We start from the raw sequence: 18,347 nt of genomic DNA on the forward strand, positions 1-18,347 counted from the left end.
TGTGAAGCATCTTACCCATACATTGTCAAAAGAATGCAAGCAGTTGGTGTAGGTGCGAAAGGGCATAAGGTTAGAAGAAGGTGCAGGATTTGCCATTAGAGAAGTTGTGTAAGAGTTCAGCTGTGCAGAAGAGAAATACATGGCTGAAATGCATGGCTGTATGGCACGACTAACGTTCAGTAAAAATGCTAACATTCGAGTGATTCTTGTGTTTTTAAGTATCTGCTTTAAATATGAAAAGTACACATCTCTGCTTGATCACATACTCTTAATTCACACTCCTAAACTTCATGACCTGTGAGCCTTCTTGAAAATCGCAGCTTTAACCCTGCCGTGGGCCCCAGCTGAACATGCTGCCTAGGGATTATAAGTACCATGTTATAGCCCCCAACCGTCAGACTTTTATTCTCTGGCTGTGACAGTTAAGTCTTCTCCCAGGGGTAGTGGCTGCTTAAGTTTGTTTAAAGTTACTTTAACAGGTCTTGATTTTTTTTTTGTCATTGTTTTTTCATTTATGCAGGACTTCCAGATGCGTGGGTTATTTTTCTTTTTAAAATGTGATAATCTTTTGACCAATGCTGCGTTTGCTTGAATCAAGATCTTATGTTTTAATTCATTTCAAAATGGGTTGAGTTTTGTTGTTTGTTCACCGACAAATTTCCAATTTTGTGATGCTTTTCAAAAACATCATGGTAGATTAGAGAAAGGTTGCTAAAAAGCAAGATCTCTGCTATTTTCTCACTGACAAAATGTGCACATACATATATATGTGGATACATATACTGCATAAATATATATGCACTCACAAAAGATAGCAAGGGAAGAGGCAGCAGAGTCTCTCATCATGACAAAATTTCTCAGACTTCTGTCAATGATATCAAGTGATTTCTGTGGAGGACTTTATGAATCTCTCTTAATGTTTTTTTGTGCTAGAGATACTGGCATGTAATCCATTATAACAGCAGGTGTCTCATTTTTAAGTAAAATTCTTACTCATTAAAGAAAAGTTGAGAAGTCCCTTGAAATGTCTAAGAAAAATACAGCAGTTAATTCCACTCCTTCTGCAGAGTGGTTAACTCAAGAAACAGGATGATACACACAGGATTTCATCCACTGTGGCTGCAGTGCATCACAGCTCTGGTACCCTGCAAGGAGTTGCCTGTGTTTGGATGAAGCTACCAGTGACTGCTAAAACCGTGAGAAACCAGAACTTTTGATGTGGAGCCGCCCCTGGTCTCCCAGTACAGTGCTTCAAAATCTGCTGGTTGCACTGGAGTCATTCAGGCTTCCAGGTACCCTCACACCAAACCGGAGCAGTGTTTTAGTGCACCATGTACCTGGCTGGGCTGCACTTCATCCGGATGCAGTTTGAACAGGACCTCCAGGCAGCGTAAGGAGGACCTGCTCTGTCCTCAGTTCACACAGTTTTCAGTGCCTGCAGAGTAGACATGTACTTCAAAGGATCGTGTGTCATGCATGTGTATGAAATATACGGGTATTTGTCTGCGTAGTTGGAATACATCTTTCTAGAACAGAAAGGAAAGTGCTACCGTATAGATATTTGAATTTCCTGTCTTTAGCAAAATCCGATGAAGGGAACAAATTTCAATTTCTGTTTTGGTGCACTACTAACTGTGCTTCACACAATCATTCTGTGTTTTTGGGAAGAAAAATAGAAACTTACTGTGATAGATTATATAACAGTAATACATAAATCACTTTGGTACAAATGTGAACAGGATTTTTCAGATATATGCAAAGTGTCACAATGTGAAATACTTCAAATTCTAGATCATTTCTAGGGGTTTGCATTTTACGGTGTTGTTTGTTACTCCAGTAGCAGCCAGAAGCTGTGTCCTGACATACTAAATATTGTTCAGAGAGAAGTCTAAAAGAGTCCTTTGCTGTAGAGGTCTTATAATGTGTTTGTATTAATTAGCAGTCAAAATCCGATTTTTATAGCCCAGCTTTGAAATGTGTTTGCCCTTCAGTCTGCATACCATACTGTCACAGCTTGAAACACCCTGTTTCAGTGGATTGGTCATAAAATACAGTAACTAAAATACATGACTGCATGTGTATTCAAATTAGAAGGGAATGGAAAAAAACACTTGTCTTTACACTTTAGAAAAAGGTAGTGTTTTATTTGCAAAGTTGAATGTCCCGTCTCTACCATTTCTCAGTGTTATTAAATGTGGTAATAAAAAAACCATCGCAGGGCAGGCTGAATTTGTGCAGAGAACAGGGCCATGTTTTCTTCTAGTTCTGATGAATAGAAATAAATAATAGAAAAGTGTAACTTTTGGCAGAGGTGAAAATCTAGGCAAGGCCATCTGCTCTTGGTGGTGCAGTATATTTGGTTGCTGGGACCATCAGTGGTACAACAGATGCGGAAATTTTCTGAATAATTTGCTGTTTATTCCAAGTCATTTTTTTGTTCTGTTAAAATGGGTTGTTACTCTGGCAATTCCAGTTTTTGACTACTCATCGTTTTCCCTCCTCCCCGCCTCTCCCCTTTCTGGAATGAAACAGAGAAAGCTTGAATGCATATTGAACAGTGGTCGTAAATCTGTCTTCACGGTGATCCCTGCTCTGAAATTTACATTTTCATGCTGGTGGAGTGATACATGTGAATCTTAAATCATCTTTGAAAATTTTTCTTCTAAATAAAAGCAAAGTTGTTGCTTACTATTCATCCTCTTGTAAAGGGATACAGGACAGCCAAAGTGTAGTACTTCATAAAAGAAGACCCTTGCAGTTTTCCCCCAGCTTTCATTTTAATCTAAATAGCATATATTTTGCATCCTGTACATCATTTTTTTCTAGCCTGTTTTTTCCCTCATCATGTTCAGCAAATTGACAAAGCCATTTCTTCCAAGTGTAAAAATAAGAAGTTCATATGGCACAGTCAGTTTTATTTCTTCAGTTGCAGTATCTAGATTAATCTTTCTCAAACTAATTCATTAAAAAATCTTTCTTAAAAAAAAAGAGCTTTTAAAAATGAAGATTTGGAAGGATAATATAACAATTAAAAAATATTCTGGGAGGGTTTTTTACACTCTTCAAGTACTGTCAGTTTTGTGTCTGCGAAATGTGCAATCTCTTCACAGAGCAAGGAAAGTCTTGACAGAGATTATCTGAATAGTTTTTAAATTGCTACTTCACTAAGGTGCTGTAAGAAGTAGAAGGCAAGTAGTCATAACCTCATTTCCTGAGGCAGACAAACGCCCTCTGTGTGTGTCTGAGAAAAGAGTGAAATTCTTTCTCATTGTACCGGCTTGGCCTTGGAAAACTTCAGGTAACGAGTTGCATTGTACCCATGTTTGCTAAATAGCGTAATTTTCAGTAATTAGCATATGAGTTTGTTTTATGTCAGTGCTTTGATCAAAATGACATTCTCAGTCCAAGGAGGGGATCTGAGTCTCCTGGCTGAGGTTGTAGGGTGGGAGCAGAAGATGGTCCCTGAACGTCTCCCCTGGGCACTGACGGAACGACGTCAGGTTATGACCCATGTCCTCGGAGGAAGAAGTACCGTGTCTGTGGTCTTAGACTTGTCCTCGGTGTGACTGAGTATCAGGGGGTTAGACGTTAGGGGTGCTACCCGCCAGGAAGAGCACAGGCCAAGGGAGTCTCCAACAGGCCGGCGCTACCAGCGCTGAGAGCCAGGAAGAGGCAGAAGGGCTGATGGGAGGCGGCCTGGTCAGAGGGGCGGCGTGGAGATGCTGACAGGCACCCAAAGACTCTGATTGTGTTTTGCAATGGTTAATCCATCCAGCTAAGCAAAATTTATGTACTGGGGGGGGGTGTGTTTGTCAGTTTGAGCAGTGTTTCATGATTTATTCCACGATTTTGTGCCGGACAAAATACTGCGGTCAATGAGAAAAATCGTTGCAAATACGTGTACGTTGTCTCTAAAGCAAGAGTTCAGTTTGGTTGCAGAAACATTCTTCTTCCTACGTTTTCCAGTCTTCAGCATTTCTTGTGAGTAAAAATAAAGGCTTGTGCATTCTGTTGTGAAGTAGACTTAATTTTTGGGTAACCAAACGTTTAATAAAGGCAGATTTTGTTTCGATGTTTCGTTCAGCATTAAAGCTCTTTTAATTTGAGCAATTTTAGTTTCTAGCACAAGGAATTTTTGAATCATGGTTTTTTCCCTGTGAAGCTGGGAATTTTGACAGTGAAGAAAAGAAACTTAGTTGGTTTGTCCTTAGGAAGGACATGTCTAATGATTAACAGGAGTTAATTTGCTGGTAATTTTGATCTGTAGCTTGTCAACCATTCTGCACATGCCTTTCTGTGAAACATGGCATTCACAGTACTGATTTGAATTACAAATATCTTTTTCTTTGTGAATGAATTTTCTTAATAAGCTACCAAGTAATAAATAATGCACTGAAATATATCAGTAAGTGTGTTTCTTTACTTTTAATGACTAGACACCAAAAGGCCTAATTTTCCTTTGGGTATATCCAAGAATAGCTTCCACTAAAGAGAGCTGACACAGTGCTACCCCTTCTGTCCTCTCTGTTGGAACCCAGGCAGTCTGGAAGAAGTGGTATCCAGGTATATGTGGGCAATACCACCTTTCGTTATCTTTTGTTATCCTGAATGATAGTTGGGTGAAGATCTCTTCATTTGAGTTTTTGCTCTGCCACTTCCTATGTGTACCATGACTTAGATGCAACACATCACTCCAATTGCTTTACGTTAGGCCAGTTAAGTTATTGGTAACATCTCGGTGATGCTTATGACTGTTGGTATTAGTGAACATTGCAAAAAAAATATTTTAGAGTGTTGTTCAGAATAGAAGTTATTGTTAGTCATGACTTTTGGATGAAGAACAGCAGCAAACAGGTATTGCGCTCTGAAAAGTATTTGTATGTTTAAGTGACATACCTGGTATCTAGATATTGTGTTACATATTTTATTTATTGACTTTTTCTGTAAAAAGAGTAAGACATGACATTACAGATTGTGTTGTTGTAATTTCTAATCATCTATCTTTCACTACAAATGAAAAATACAATCAAAATCAGATTTTTTTTTTAATGTTTCTAATTCTTGATGTTGTTTGGGTAACACAGAGATGCTTCAGATTTACACTGTGGGAACAGGATAAGACACTTGGCATTAAAAAGCCCGCAAACACATGGGGTTTATTTACACACAAGTTATAATTGTTACTGTAGAAGTATAGGTAAAGCAAGCACTTCTGTTGACATGAATCCTCTGTTGATGATAAGAAAGATTCTGTGGTGTTACAGCTGTCTTTGCACAGCAAAAGAAGTAAACAGTGTTTACATGCAGAATTTTTAAACAGCTCTAAGTGCATCCCTATTCCTTTAGCTTTTTGCCTTTTATTTTTTTTTATTTTTTCTTTTTATTTCTGCCAGTCCAAAGTCAGTGTGTGAGAAGGTTATAGTGTGACAGTTGTTAATTCAGTGTGTCGTCCTGATTTATTGCACATTACCAAACCCTGTTATGAAATAGAGTTACTTAGATTACAGTTGCTGTGGTTATGCATAAAGTCATTTTGGCATGCAGCAATCAGAAAGCAGTGCTGAAGACACAGACTTTTTGAATTCACAAAGTATATTTTATGCTGTGTGTTAAATTCTTGTTCCATATGCTCCCACCCAGTCAGCCTGAGGACTTGAGCTGGCCATGCCCGTGAATGAAGTCAGAGATAATTCTGCTGTTTGGAATGAGAATCTTTGGAGTCCCTGACTCTGAACAACTTAAAGCTTGCCTGAATTTATACCCGGGGGGTGAGGGGGCAGTATTATGATGGTGGTATCAAATAGTATAGAGGAGTAAGAGGAGTAGGATGGTGGCATCAAATATAGTCCACCTAATAGTTGGACCTATGTTGATTTTAAGGTGAATCAGATTTACTGCTGAGCAGGTTGATAACTTTTCTTTCCTGAAAATAGAACAAGTTTCTCCCTTTTGGTACATTCAAAGTCTATTATCGCTTTCAATAACTGCAGTAATCATAATGTTGAACACATTATAGAAAAAATATCCATGCAGAAAAAATATCCATGCAAATTAAGTATAATTCATTGTATTTCTGTTTTTCAGGGGATGTTGATGTGGACTGGTCCATCAGTAATAAAGACTTAGAGGTAACACAGAGAACCAAATTGTTCCATAATTGTTATTTTATTTTTATAAAATATATTAAATATATTAAATATTATATATTATTATATATATTATTATTATATAAATATTATATATAAAATATATAAAATATACAAGCAGAGCAAGATAAACAGGATTGGAAAATCCATCTGTAGTTTTTGTGTTGAAACCTTAAGAATATCCTTCCAATGGCAGGTGAAACCTGAGCTACCATTTGTTAGGAAGATATTCACTTCTAGAAGAAGGTACACAAACAGTGATGGGAGAGGATGAGGGGAGCAGGACCTCCTGTGCAATGAGGAACTCTGTTCATCCCTTCCCGTCTCTTCAGAGTAATTGTTTCATGGCAGCTAAATCCCTGTTCCTGCAGGTGTCACCGTAAGTCTGCCGTGGTTAGTTAGTCTTCCTGCAGTTCCAGAGAAAGGACTCGGCTCAGTCGTTAGTACCATTAGGCTGTAACCTGAAGCACCTGTGTAAGGTATGATAGTATCCAGGAAGAGTAAGATGCAGCTAGGAGGTCCATCTCCTGATTTCTCTTTCCAAGGTTCAGAAAAGCTTGTATCAGAGAATCAAAGAACAGTTTAGTCTGAAAAGGACCTCACAATGTCATCTTGTCCAACGCCCCAGCTTAAGCAAGTTGCCCAAGAGACATCATCAAGTGAAATTATGATCTCTTTCCCATAAGAGAACTGGTATTTTGCACCTTTTCCATTCACTTGTCCATAATCTTTTTTCAGTTTTTAAAAATTAGATGCTTACTAAGCAATAGGGTTTGCAGATAGAATTTCCAATTTTGTCTGCATAAACAGAAAGTATGTATGAGGTCATTCAAAGAGGGAGGGTGTTTTCCAGCTTCTCTTTTAACTTCTTTTTCTTTTTTTAAATCATTCTTTACAATTGCAAATTGCAGATTTGGTCTAGACTTGTTTAGCATTGTACTTTGTCCAAGAAGCTTCCCCTTAATGTGTGCCAGGGAACTTGTAACTTGCATTTGCAATTAATCTTAGTTATATTTGCATTCTGGGAAAAATTCCAGTTCATCATGAAATAGCACAGTGAGTAAAAGTGCCTCAACTAATCAAGTGAAAGCAAAATTTCATGGCTGTAGTTTCAAACAGCAGAAAAAGCATGTCCCGAAGTGGAAGTTCAAACAAGACAATAATTGTGCTCTAGATGATGCCAGTTTCTCTAGAAGAAAATTATCCAGTTCAAACCTGGATATGCAAATTGTATTTGTAAGAAGTTAGATTCCTAACTGAACACTACCAGCAGGGAACTTTACGAATTTCTAGCAAACACTGTGCCATAGAATCTCAAATGATAAATACATTTTTCTGTTTTTGTCCCCCAGGCACAGATCTGTAACTATGCAAGTGTGAGGCGTACAAGTATGCGGTACTACACAGCTGAGAAAAATGTTACCTGCAGAAATTGCGGTAGACCAGGTCATTTGTCCAAAAACTGTCCTGTTCCAAAGGTAAATGCAATATTTTAATTGCCTGTAGATACAGCTGTTGTTTCTGATTCTCTTTTCTGATTGCCATTAGAAGATTTGCTTCAGTGGTTTGTTATTTCATTGCTCCAAGTTGAAGGATAGCTTGCACAAGATCAGTTTCCTATATAAAGCTAACTGGCTGTTTTGTGAAGCAGATTGCTTTATTTAGTTTTTATAAAGGAAAAAAATGGTGAGTACAAACAGATTAGAAAGAGAGTTAAGTACAAGGTAGGTATATCTTTTTCATACTGTAGAACAAGTTTTAAGAACCAAGATATTTTTTAAATTTATTTCAACAAGAACATTAAGGAATCCAAGAATCCTTAGTAAACAAATGAAAACAGTTGTCTATATAATGAACCATAGTATGAATAATGTTAAAAGTTACTGACAAGATAAAATTACTTTAAGAAGCTTGGATAGATGCCAAATATTTAGAAAGTTTGTCCATGAGTTAGAGGTTTAAAAATCAATCACTATATTGTGAACAAATGATGGCAGTTGCATGAGGGTCTGGATTTATCAGTCCCTGCAACAAAGCCTGCAAAAATCCATACCTCATTCACTGAGGATGTTACCTACACTGAGACTTTGAATATTGACATAAAGCAAATTCTTTTAAAGCATATATCCTGTGACTGTATCCCAGACAGTTGAATTGGAGTGAAGATGCACTCCATCACTGGAAAAATTGTCTTTAAACAGATAGGGCTTTGGTCCCACAGTACTTTTTATGGTTTTATATTTGCCAGTCCAAGAGGCCATCTGTGTGTATTTGCGTGAGTCACGAGGAGTGGAGCTAAGGGGTTGTGGTAGGCTGATCCTGGCCAACAGCTAAGCCCCAATCTAGCCACTCACTCACCCACCCCCAGTAGGATGATAGAGGGAACTGGTAAGGCAAGAAAAACTCATGGATTGAGATAAAGACAGTCTCATAGGGAAAGAAAAAAAAAAAAAAAAAGATGCAAAGGCAATGTCTACTTTGGAACACCCACCCCCCCCACCCCCACCCCAGTTTTGTTGTTTATCATGGTGCCATATGGTAAGGGGCATGGCTTTGGTCGGTTGGGGTCGGCTGTCCTGGATGTGTCCCCTCCCAGACTCTTGCCCACTCCCAGCCTGATGGCTGGAGGTTCGTGTGGCAAACAGAGAAATCCTCAAAGCTGTGCAAGCACCGTTCAGCACCAGCTAAACACCAGTGTGCTATCAACACTGTCGTGGTCAGTAAACTAAAACACATCCACATAATGGGCTGCTTTGAATAAAATCTACTCCAGCCAAACCCAGTGCGGTGGTCTATAGAACAGATAATATCTGCAAACCAGTCCGGTGTGTTGTGTCACATGCTGTATATCATGTTCCTATGATACACTTACACTTATCGGCTTTCAAGAAGTCTCCTAAAAGATAAGTGTTCGTACAGAGTACCGAACACTTCTTCTCTGAGTGAAATACACTTTCCAATTTAATGTTAATTTTTGCTGTATTCACTGAGCAAGTAATTCAAGAGAATTTAATAAGTGCTTCTGATGTCATGTGAAAAATAATAAAGTACTGGGAATCTATGCAGTTTTTCACTATTTATAGTTCTCCTTCACTACAGTTTCTCTGTGTAACAAAGTATCTATGCAATTCCTGATAAGCATTTAGGATGATTTCTTCTTCATTTCCTCTTTTGAGGAATTTTTGTTTTGTTTTCCGTAATCTTTTGAAATGTTCTTACTTAACATACTTCTTTTTGTACTTCTCTGTAGAAAATTCCCCCTTGTTGCCTGTGTGCAGAAAGAGGTCATCTACAAAATGCTTGCCCAGCACGGTTTTGTTTGAACTGCTGTCTGCCTGGCCACTATTTTAGGGAATGTCTTGAGAGAGCCTATTGGAATAAGCACTGCAGTCGCTGTGATATGAAGGGGCATTACGCTGATGTGAGTATAGTCCATGGCAAAGAACTCATTCACTATTGTTTTTGTATCTGTCAAGAACTGAAGTTACAAGAACCACAGTTATTTCATATTTTCATCCATTTTATAAAGTGCATAATTGTATAAAATTATGGAAGTATTGTACTTGGTATCATGAAGAGTGGTCCAAAGAAAACTGGAGCATTGTAAACACTCAGTCTTTAATTTACTTTTGTCCAGTTTTAGTTAGGGTGGTGAAAAATGTCTATTAATAAGGTTTCGTACTACTCTGTTTTAATAAAAGGATTTTAAAACCTAGAAAGTGCAGTTCAAACATTTTCAATGTGATGGTTTTAAAAAACAGGGGAAATATGCAGAAAAAATGTATTCAGTAAATGGAGTGTTTAAATTTAACACTTTATTTCACTCTGTATGGAGAAACATTGAAAATATTAGCAGCAGATAAGGAAGAGAATGTTTCTGTTGAACAGAAAGTGTAAGGAGGTTGAAATTAGGAGATACGCTACAAGCATGCTAGACAGAGGTAAAGAATAGCTCTGATGCTCTAACAGTTCCAGATCAATGACTTTACTATGGTCACATATTCATCAATGAAAAAATTAGAAGTTTAAACTAAAGTCTAATTGGGTTTGGGAGGCATCTATAACTGTGTTGTATTTTATACTGCAAATGTTCTTTATGAACAAAATGGAAATGGTACATTCTATTTCTTACATAAGTAGAGATGAATAAAAATTTTATCTGACAGTAGCTTATAGGTATACATGTCTACAACCATATTTCCGCACCTTGGATTAATTTCTGCCTGTTTGTCAGTAGAGTCCTCTATTATTTTTGAACACACAAAAAGAAAGATAATGATGAAATTAATTCTGTATCTAATTCCATATCTCTCTGAACAGGCCCTTCATATACATACTGTAAGAGAACTCATAAAGTAGTTGAACAGTTGAAAAATTGTTCTAAGTGCTGTACTACTAAAAGGAAAATATTGATAAAAGCATGGAATGTCTACAGTCTACTGGTGTCTGTTTTAATCCCATAAGAACCACAATGATGTTTTCCAACTTCTCTACTAACACTAAAAACCCAACGTTTTCTTCTTAGACCAGCGTAGCTCATACAGCTCATCTTGGGTGGGCACTCTGGTCCTGTAACCAGTCACTCTACTTCCTTTTCCATATTTTCTTACACTTCTGCTATGTCTTAGCATTGGAGAGAAAAAAGTACTCGGTGCAAATGATAATCCTCATGCTTTACTTAAAAAAACAAAGGCCTTCAGAGATGTTATCAACCTTGCATCTGTATTCATGGTAAAAATGTTTCCATCAGTTGGGAATATGAAAGATCTCCTTTCATGTATCTATGAGATACTTGCTACAAGATTGAATGTTCATTTGTATTTCCCATCAGACACTTGATGGTGTGTTTCAGGTTGAGCGGCAAAATGGGAGAAGGGTTTCTATTTATTTTGTAGAGATGTGGAGCCCTGTAAAACACATGCATTCTGCTATTGTTATTTTTAACTGGGCATTCAAACTTGTCTTGGATAAATGAATGAATAACTTTGGCATAAAATTAGCTATGGAAGTTTTAAAAATGTTTGAATATTTTAAGGATACTGAGGTATTTTAAAGGTCATTCAGAAAAAGCATATTCTCTACACAGAAGACTAGATGGGAGTGGTAAGGGCTTGGGCATCTGCCTTCATTTGGGTGAGACTTTTTCCTTAAAACTTTTATCATGTAAATGGTGCCACTATAGAAACACATTCTTCACTGCAATATCTGCCTTCTCAAAAAAACATCTCTTCAATTCTTCTGAATGCATTTTGAAAAAAAAAAGAAACTAGCTATTGACAGTCTGCCCAAAAATATTATTACCACTAGAGAAAGTCAGTAGATACCATATAGTAAGTGCAGTCATCATCAGCTCCTTAGTAATCAAGACTCCTGGATATGAGGACTGTAATGCCATGCATCACCACTGCATGATCTGAAAGAAATCTAAAGATTTTGAATAAGCACATTTAACATAGTTATTAGTATCATGTAGCCTAAGTAAAAGTTTCTATAAATATTCCAGAATGTGTGTGTATATATATACATACATGTTATATATATGTATATATATATATATATATAAACAGAAGCTTTTTGTAATAGCTTAGAGTACTGGAAAACCAGCAACTTTTCTTTCATTAAGTATGGGGTACTTCAAAGCTAGACATGACTGTGTTTTAAATTTTCACTTCCTGGATGAACAATTTTGTGTGAATTTTCAGTACAGGGTGAACTGTTTTGGCAAGAATGTTCCAACTCTGTCAGACGCTGTTACACAAAAGCATTTTTAATAATGGTGAGAAAGTATTGAATCCTATAGCAACTGGAGGTTTGGTAAAAGAGTAAAATTGATTGGCAAAACAAGCAAAGTTTTCATGGTTAATAACTATGCATAATGTGAAACATATGGAGGATTAGGCAAAAGTATGTTCCAGTGATGCTATCACTTTATGAGATTAAGTGGTACTAAAAAAATACATTTGGAGAGGTCTTCTATTTGTTCTTTTGTGTTTCGTGCAAAGTCTTTCCCAAATAGTCCGTAAATGTGGTAGTGCTGAATTACATTTTAAAAATATAAACCAGATGAAGGTACTGACTTTTCAGTAGGACACTTATTTAAGTTTAGTATGACCTTTAGCTGTGACTCTAAAGTGAAGATTTCTCTTTGTATTTTGTATATTACAGAATCACAGAATGGTTCGGGTTGGAAGGGACCTTAAAGATCACCTAATTCCAACCCACCTGCCAGGGGCAGGGATGCCACCCACTAGATCAGGTTGCCCATATAAATAAATACAGGTAAAAGATGTGCTGTGCCCTTTCTTTAACTTCACCATGGGTTTTCAGTAGCAGTGGTGGTTATACTGTAAGGGCTGAAAAGATAGATGCAATTTGAAGGCATTTGTGACTGATTTGATCTACTAATGTAAAGCGCACTTATGTCATTTTTTTTAACCTTGTATGAAATTATTATGGCTTTACATGTCCCACAAATTCATTCCTGATACATAGCAAGTAGTCTTTTATGCTTTACATTGTTTCTCAAATTAAAAGCAAATTAAAAGCAACTTAAACACAAAAATATAAGAATAAATGGCAACCTGTGTTAAAATCAGCATAAATTCCTACTAGCGAAATTTTCTTGCTGAAGATAGGGTTTAAATGGTTGTCTTCCAAAGACACCTCTTTGATTCCCCTAAATGTTTTGTTTTGTTTTGTTTTGTTTTTTTTTGAAATTCAGAAACGTTTGATATCTCTTTCTAAATGTCTTCTCCTTTCCTTTTTTTCCTTCCATTTGGTCAAAGATTAAGAGAGATCCTGAGAAGGCCTTTTGTTCCCTGAATACAAAAGTTTATCTGAATAACTGTTCTAACCTGATAAAGCTTATCTTTCATAACCTCTGTCATTACATTCAATCCCCATTTTGCAGCATCATGGAATAGTTGAGTTTCAATGAGATGTTTGACCCTGTAGCTTACCAGTCAAACACAGGAAGCTTCCCTTGATATGCTATTTAAGTGTCATTTCTAGACAGGATGAGAGGGAGTGCGCATTGTACTGTACAAGTATCCATCCTGTTCCCAAAAATTAGTTGTTACTGCAGCAAATAATGAGAAAAATAAGAAATTAAAGAAGGAAAAATGAGAGTTTATTACAGGATCACTGTAGACAATGATAGTTGGGATATGCAAATAATGTTCAACCCATTTGGGATGCCCAACCATTTACCTAGTAGTATTTCTTCTGGTATTTTTGAATGCTAGAAATTTAAAACTGGTTTTCTTCTTTTAAATGTACTTTCGCTTATAGCTAGTATGTACACAGCACCATTCCTTTGAAGAACACGAAGGGTATATTTCTGCAAACGCTTTCTGGTAAGCAATTGGAAGTGTAATGTTGAGGATTTTTTATTGGACCCTTTGAGGCAATTAAGCACACGTTTGTGCTTAAATATAAAGAGATTCAATGGACAAGACACTGGACAGAATCCTTCCGCTCTAAGCAGATCTACCAGACCTCGTGCTGCAGAGATGCGGCACAAGAAGATTAATGCCATTACAGCACTCAGACACTGCTAGCACTGACCCTGTGCATGTTGGCCTGGAATGCCTCAGTCCAGCACTGGCTTCATCCCCCAGCCCAGCTTTGCTGCCCAAAGGCTGCTCTGGGCTGGCATTCCCAACAAAGCTGTGCATTTCTCACCTCACCAGCAAGGGAAACCTTCCCCCCTTAGGAGAGCCTCTGGTTCCTGCTCCTGCTCCCAGGCAGCCTCTGTACCTTCTGTAGCCAGACCTCCTTCCCCTCCATGCCAGGTCGTTCCTAGGTCTCAAATCACCAGCTGTACTGGCAGTTACAATCTGAATTTCCCCTTCGGTAATCCTGGGTGTCTTTTCTTTGCATCTTTTGCCACCTTTTCCATTTTACATATTTTGTGAAGCCAGTCCTCATGCACTATAATTTTATTTTCTGTAGAGAATTATGAGTCCTCTGTCATCCCAAAATTTAAACTCTACCGAAATTGTACAGATTATCGGGAGCATTCCAGCCTGTGTTTTGGCTGTTCACTTAGGTCTACAGTTAAATCAGAAAGGCTTGTCTCTGAAACTTTCAGACAGTTCTCATAGTCTCATGCCTGTCATGCAGTAGCACATCTGTGCAGTGAATGCCAGACCACAGAAGTAGGATTTCATCTGCCCTGGCAGCTTAAATGTGAGAGTGCAGTAAAGCGGTCTAGAAAAGTGATCAAAGAGCAATTAGAAAAGGAAGAAAACTAACAGTATATCTTTCTTCAAATCAGGGCCAGAAGCCTGTAAAGCCAACAGATGATCAAGGTATGAAAGGAATGTTCAGCCAAGATAATTCCATTGCTAACAAGCTAAAAACGTTTTTTTGGCATCTAATGTTCATTGTGGAAGAAACTGGGGACATTTCCACACTTAAGTGTTACTTTAGGGAGCAAATCAGGACGGAATCACTGAAAATGAAGATGAAAAATGAATTCTAACCAATTACTAGAACTAGATAATAGATATCCAAAAGGAGTAAAGGCACTGAGTGGTGAAATAGCAAGATTACTGAAGGTGTTGCGTAACCTCTTGACTTGTGTCTGATTGGTAACTGAGTAGCAAATACAATGACAAATTTTAAAACAGGTCCCAGAAAAAGCTGGACAACGAGGCCTGCCAGCCTAATGTGTACACCAGGCAAATTAACTGAAACCGTAATAACAAGTCAAATACGAAGTGGATGTATAAATATGATATGCATGAGAGAATTCAAGATGGATTTTGTAAAGGAAATCCCACTTCTCAGAAACCTCTGGAGTTCGTCAAAGGAGAATGTCAAGAAGCATTTGTGTGAACGTGATCCAGTTAACATAGCCTACAGTTTCCAGAAGGCATTTGAAAAAGTTCCTGACCAAAAGCTTTTGAGGAAACTGAACAGGCATGGAATAAGAATATAAAGGTAGAATATGCAAGTGTGACATAGAAAAGGGTAAACAATAGAATGACAATATTTGTTAGGAAGACTGAACTTAGTGTCTCAATGATGTGAGCCAACTGTGAAGAGATGCACAATGACTGTAAAAAACAGCACAATAAAATGGCAGATGAATTTTAGTGGCACTAAAAGTAAAGTAAAATGCCTGGGGAAAAATAATTGCAGCTTTATATAAGAAATGATGGGCTCTGAGCTCACCACTACCATTCAGGACTCAATTTTAGACTTAGAAGATACGATTCCAAAAACAGGATCACTTCATTGTTCAGAAGGTGTGAAAAAAGCTGATGGGATACTAGGAATCACCAGGGAAGCCGTGAAGGACTAGGTGCAGGTTTGATCCCTTTCTTCTGCACCCTTCAGCACAGCTATATCTCTTTAGCCTGGGAGAGAGATGGCAGAGGGAAGGATCTGTAAAGACCTTCAAAAGCCTCTGTGACGGGAGACAGTGGTTAGGGATCAGTTGTTCATTGTTTATTCTTGTACAAGAATGAGGGGCGTCTGATGAAAGCAGTAGGAGTCACGTTCAGAAAAGACAGAAGGAGGTGACTCTTCGTGCAGTAGGTAAAAGACCTGTGAGGCTCCTTACTAAGGGATGTAATAGCTGATGAAGTCTGCTCAGGTGCCAGAGGACACTGAACCAATTGATGGAAGAACAACTCATTGAAGGTTATTGAATACATAAGAAACTGTATTCTATTCAGCTTGGGAAGTCACTGAGCTGGAAACAGCTGAATGTGGAAGAGTACTAGGGAAAGGAATCAGGCTTGCCTTGTTTTTAAGCTCCATGAGACGTGGGCTTATGGCCACAGTTAAGAGACAACGGGCAGGTGATCTGGTGCAGCGTAGCCCTTACTCATTTCAGACAGTAAACTGATTGTAATAATAGATGCGTATATCTGTGCCTCTGTTAATTACATTCTTCAAAGAATTATGAGTCCTCTCCATGGGGCAATTTATCAAAAATCCAAGTGATGTACAAAGCCCAGTCAGTGCCCCTGTTCAGTATCAGTCTTCCCATTGTGATGTCTATGGTTCCTGTAGGAACTAGGGTCAGACTACAAGTTCTGCTCAGAGCCTGGGGCTAAATGAGTCCAATGTTCTCCAGAGTTCTCCAAAATACTCTGAAAACTGTAGTGCCGCCTTCACAGAGCAGATCTTGAGTTGTTATCAAATTCTTTGGACAATCCAAAAAGGCTTTAATCTGTCTTTCCCAGAAAGACCACTCACTTTTACTGTGACACAAAGGATGCAGAACAATCTACCATGCACGCTCTGTTTCAGAGTGACACTCCACAGCCATGCTTTTGTCAAGAAGAGAATATGAGGCAAGCCAAGGTACTTCATGTAGTTTGATTTGAAAATGTTCGAAGTTATTTAGAACTTCAGGGTAATACATTTGTTACCAGTAACTTTCCCCAAGACAACTCTGATAATTTATGGGCTCATCTTAGATTCTGAGCCATATTGGAAAAGCTAAACCTAGTGTGCTTTCATCAGGAAAGTCATCACAGAAGCATGTAGCAGAGCTGTTCAGATGTTTTGAGTGCTGCTCTGTTTGACCATATGCTGCTCCAGCTATGAAGATGCATGTCTCTCTTACGCAATGTTAGTACCTTGTCTTGCATATCTGTGAGTACAAAGACGTCTGTATGTATATATTTGAGGGGTACATATATGTATATACAGTTATGCTTATTCGCATGTGTGCTGTAAACATCCTCTGTTTTGCAAGTTTGGTGGCAGTTCAGATGGATGTCATGAGGCTTGTGCTCTACAGTCTTGTGTGCCAGCTGCATGGGTGGGAAGAGAAGTTCATAAACAGGATGATGTGGCAGGAAGGAGGCAAAAATGGTAGGCATAACAATGTTTCCTCAAACACTTAAGAAAAAACAGCATACAGATACACAGCGGGCTGCCTGAGCTCACTGTTGGAGCTAGCAGGCAGCAGTGCCCTGGTCTCCTGCACTCTTTAGCTCTGCTGTGACCGCTGGCTCCGTCTGTTCGTGCATATCTGCACACTTCAAACACGCTCTGGAAGCAGTGCTTCTGCCCAAAAAACAGGTGTGTACCTCAGTTGGGAACTTCACTTATCTTTCTTTAAATATCCTTTTCTGGCTGTTTAAGCCACAGTCAGAGTGTTTTCTCGCAGATGATTTCCTTCTGCCTTCACTGCTATCGAAGTGCATACTGGGGTTACCGCTGGTGCTGTGCCATTGTCGGCAGGGCTGGTTGCGGCTCTGCACGGGCTGGACCTTATCGAGGGTGTGCTCATGACGTTTCGGCCAGGGGCTTTCCCACCAGTGGTGCTGCATAGCCTCCACCCTTCTTCTCTACCCTTCTGTTGGGCATTGTGGGAGAAAGCAGAAATTTTGTCATTTTTTCCTCACGGTCTTATTCCCCAGCAGCAATCCCTTTTTTTTTTTTTTCTCGCCTGCGCCGAGTCAATTTCTGTCTAATCGTAAGCATAAGTAGACATTACCAGAAGTCTTTGTAGTCCCGGTGGTTGAACACCTCAGTTCTGCGTGCAGCGCTGGGAGTGGTGGCCGTGTGAGGCTTAGCTTGTGGGGAAAGGGTCTTGACATCTGTTTGTGCAGGAGTGTTTCTGGAGTGATGCATTGTGTATTTTTCGTGGCTGTTCCCATGCGGAGGTGATGAAAAGTGTGTGTTTTGGCAAATCTTTTGTCTTATTGTGGTCGCTTACAGCGGGGCAGCTCCTAGCAGCCGCTGCTTTGACAAAGCACCAGAGGATTCTGTTAAAAAGTTGTGTTTAGTAATTGTAGTCGTCGTGTCAGACCATAACTGACTTGGAGCTGAAGGATTTTTGCGAGATGAGTAGCTGTGCCAGCAGGGACCCAAGTCTCCTGGGCCAGCCGCGCTCTCATTAAGATTTGCCGCTAGCCGTGGCGGTGTTCGGCAAGTATGTGACGTGCATGCTGTTATTGTATGCTTGGCTTGTCAGCCTGCAGCTTTCTGACACTCACTTATGTCACTCTTTATTCAGAGAGGAAGAAGCTTTTGATAATTTGACAAGACAAGCTCTTAAACGATCTAGGTCATGGCCTTCACTGTCTGTGATTGTGAACATATTTCCTGAAAGCCCTGTCACTCATCACAGCTACATTTTCTCCCGGGGAGCCATAGGCCCGTCCCGGTCTCCTGTCAGCGCGTGCATTTTGGTTATTCATACGCCAAATACAGTGGTGGGGTTTTTCCTCC

At 38.9% G+C, this 18,347-nt stretch overlaps 1 protein-coding gene across 3 annotated transcripts in view; it reads left to right on the forward strand.

Annotated features, from left to right (window-relative positions):
* The window catches only part of ZCCHC7 (zinc finger CCHC-type containing 7), a 116,209-nt gene that overhangs the window by 71,829 nt on the left and 26,033 nt on the right, over nucleotides 1-18,347 (forward strand). For all 3 annotated transcript variants that reach the window (XM_080575229.1, XM_080575231.1, XM_080575230.1), the window contains 3 exons: nucleotides 6,085-6,128; nucleotides 7,499-7,624; nucleotides 9,397-9,567. In XM_080575229.1, the coding sequence (XP_080431355.1) occupies nucleotides 6,085-6,128; nucleotides 7,499-7,624; nucleotides 9,397-9,567 (341 nt within the window). The remainder of the gene's footprint in view (nucleotides 1-6,084; nucleotides 6,129-7,498; nucleotides 7,625-9,396; nucleotides 9,568-18,347) is intronic.

Source organism: Anser brachyrhynchus, assembly GCF_964034855.1.
Source record: "Anser brachyrhynchus genome assembly, chromosome: Z".
Lineage (NCBI taxonomy): Eukaryota > Metazoa > Chordata > Aves > Anseriformes > Anatidae > Anser > Anser brachyrhynchus.